Raw genomic sequence first — 1,314 nt, forward strand, 5'->3', positions numbered from 1 at the left:
TATATATATATATATATATATGTATATATATATATATATATATATATATATATATATATATAAACCACATATATATAAATAGGTAAGTAATAAATTATTAGCAAACGATGTTTTACATTAATGGCTTTAAATAAATAAGAAATAAAAATGTATAAATATTGTGGTGGTATTATGTCATCAAGTAATAATGCGTACATTCGTTTTACTAGAGATACACAAAATACATCTCTTCTTCAATATTCTTGGCACTGAGCCATTTTATATATAGTGATACGGAATATTATAACTACATGTAAGTATAATTATATGTTAGTATGCTTTATCAAGTTTCCAAAGTTTGATAGAACTGTAACAACAAAAGTTTGTTTAAATGCATTTATAATTAATAACATTAATGGTTAATTAGCAAAATAATATTTGATGATGTAAATAATATACCAGTCTATAGCACATCATCATGCAATAGCATAAATAATTGCTTTAAATTTAGTTTATATTTAATTGAATTAAATTCTTATCTTTACTCTGAGATGAGATATAAATACGGTACAGTACAGGCCTATTAGAAATTAGTTTGATAAAACATTTTCTAAATTGCCAGAATACATTTTAATTTTCATTTTACTTTTCAGTATTTTATACATAGGCCTATATCATAATATATTAGTACATATATTTATTTTGTTAATCTTCAGTATAATTGATATAGGCCTAACTACATAGATAATAAAACGAATACGCTCAATATATACTATTTCAATAAATATTATTAAAAATATCTTTACAATAATTTATAATATAATTACATTATTTCTATATAATATTATACATTATGCATTATATATATATACATATATATATATATATTAAGAATATTGTTATATATAATATACTATCAATAACTCACCAGTAAGGTAAATCCCACTTACATGTGACTACACGTGATACATTAAACATGTGTATAATGAAGTAGGCCTAGTCATAAAGCAGTACCGCTGTATGTTGCAAACGCACAGACCTATTCCTTAACAGTAGAGACAAAAAATGTTCTAATACATACCGCAAAGCGCTACCAGCAGTAGGTTGATTGTGATCTTCATCGCGTAATTTTATTTCGGACCCTAAAAAAATTGAGATCTGTCCCGCACTAGAAATAATAGTTATTCTGGATATTGGTGGTCAAGTTGGGTCTTTTGAAGCAAAGTACTCATAACCAATCTGCAACGTAAATGTTTTCGTCAATGACTTCTCATCAGTTCGTAATCGAGGCTGTCGTAGCGGAGGCCAGGTCATACAACAGGTTGTATCTCTTGC

General features: G+C 26.2%; 1 protein-coding gene across 1 annotated transcript in view; it reads right to left on the minus strand.

The window, feature by feature from the left end:
- Nucleotides 1-1,314, minus strand: part of LOC117108422 — a 4,485-nt gene extending 3,171 nt beyond the window's left edge. The window contains exon 1 of the mRNA XM_033250438.1: nucleotides 1,061-1,314. Within this exon, the coding sequence (XP_033106329.1) occupies nucleotides 1,061-1,100 (40 nt within the window). The 5' untranslated portion in view covers nucleotides 1,101-1,314. The remainder of the gene's footprint in view (nucleotides 1-1,060) is intronic.

This window comes from Anneissia japonica, unplaced genomic scaffold (genome assembly GCF_011630105.1).
Source record: "Anneissia japonica isolate Jap-2015-1 unplaced genomic scaffold, ASM1163010v1 scaffold26_len2425191_cov177, whole genome shotgun sequence".
In the NCBI taxonomy this organism is placed as follows: Eukaryota; Metazoa; Echinodermata; class Crinoidea; order Comatulida; family Comatulidae; genus Anneissia; species Anneissia japonica.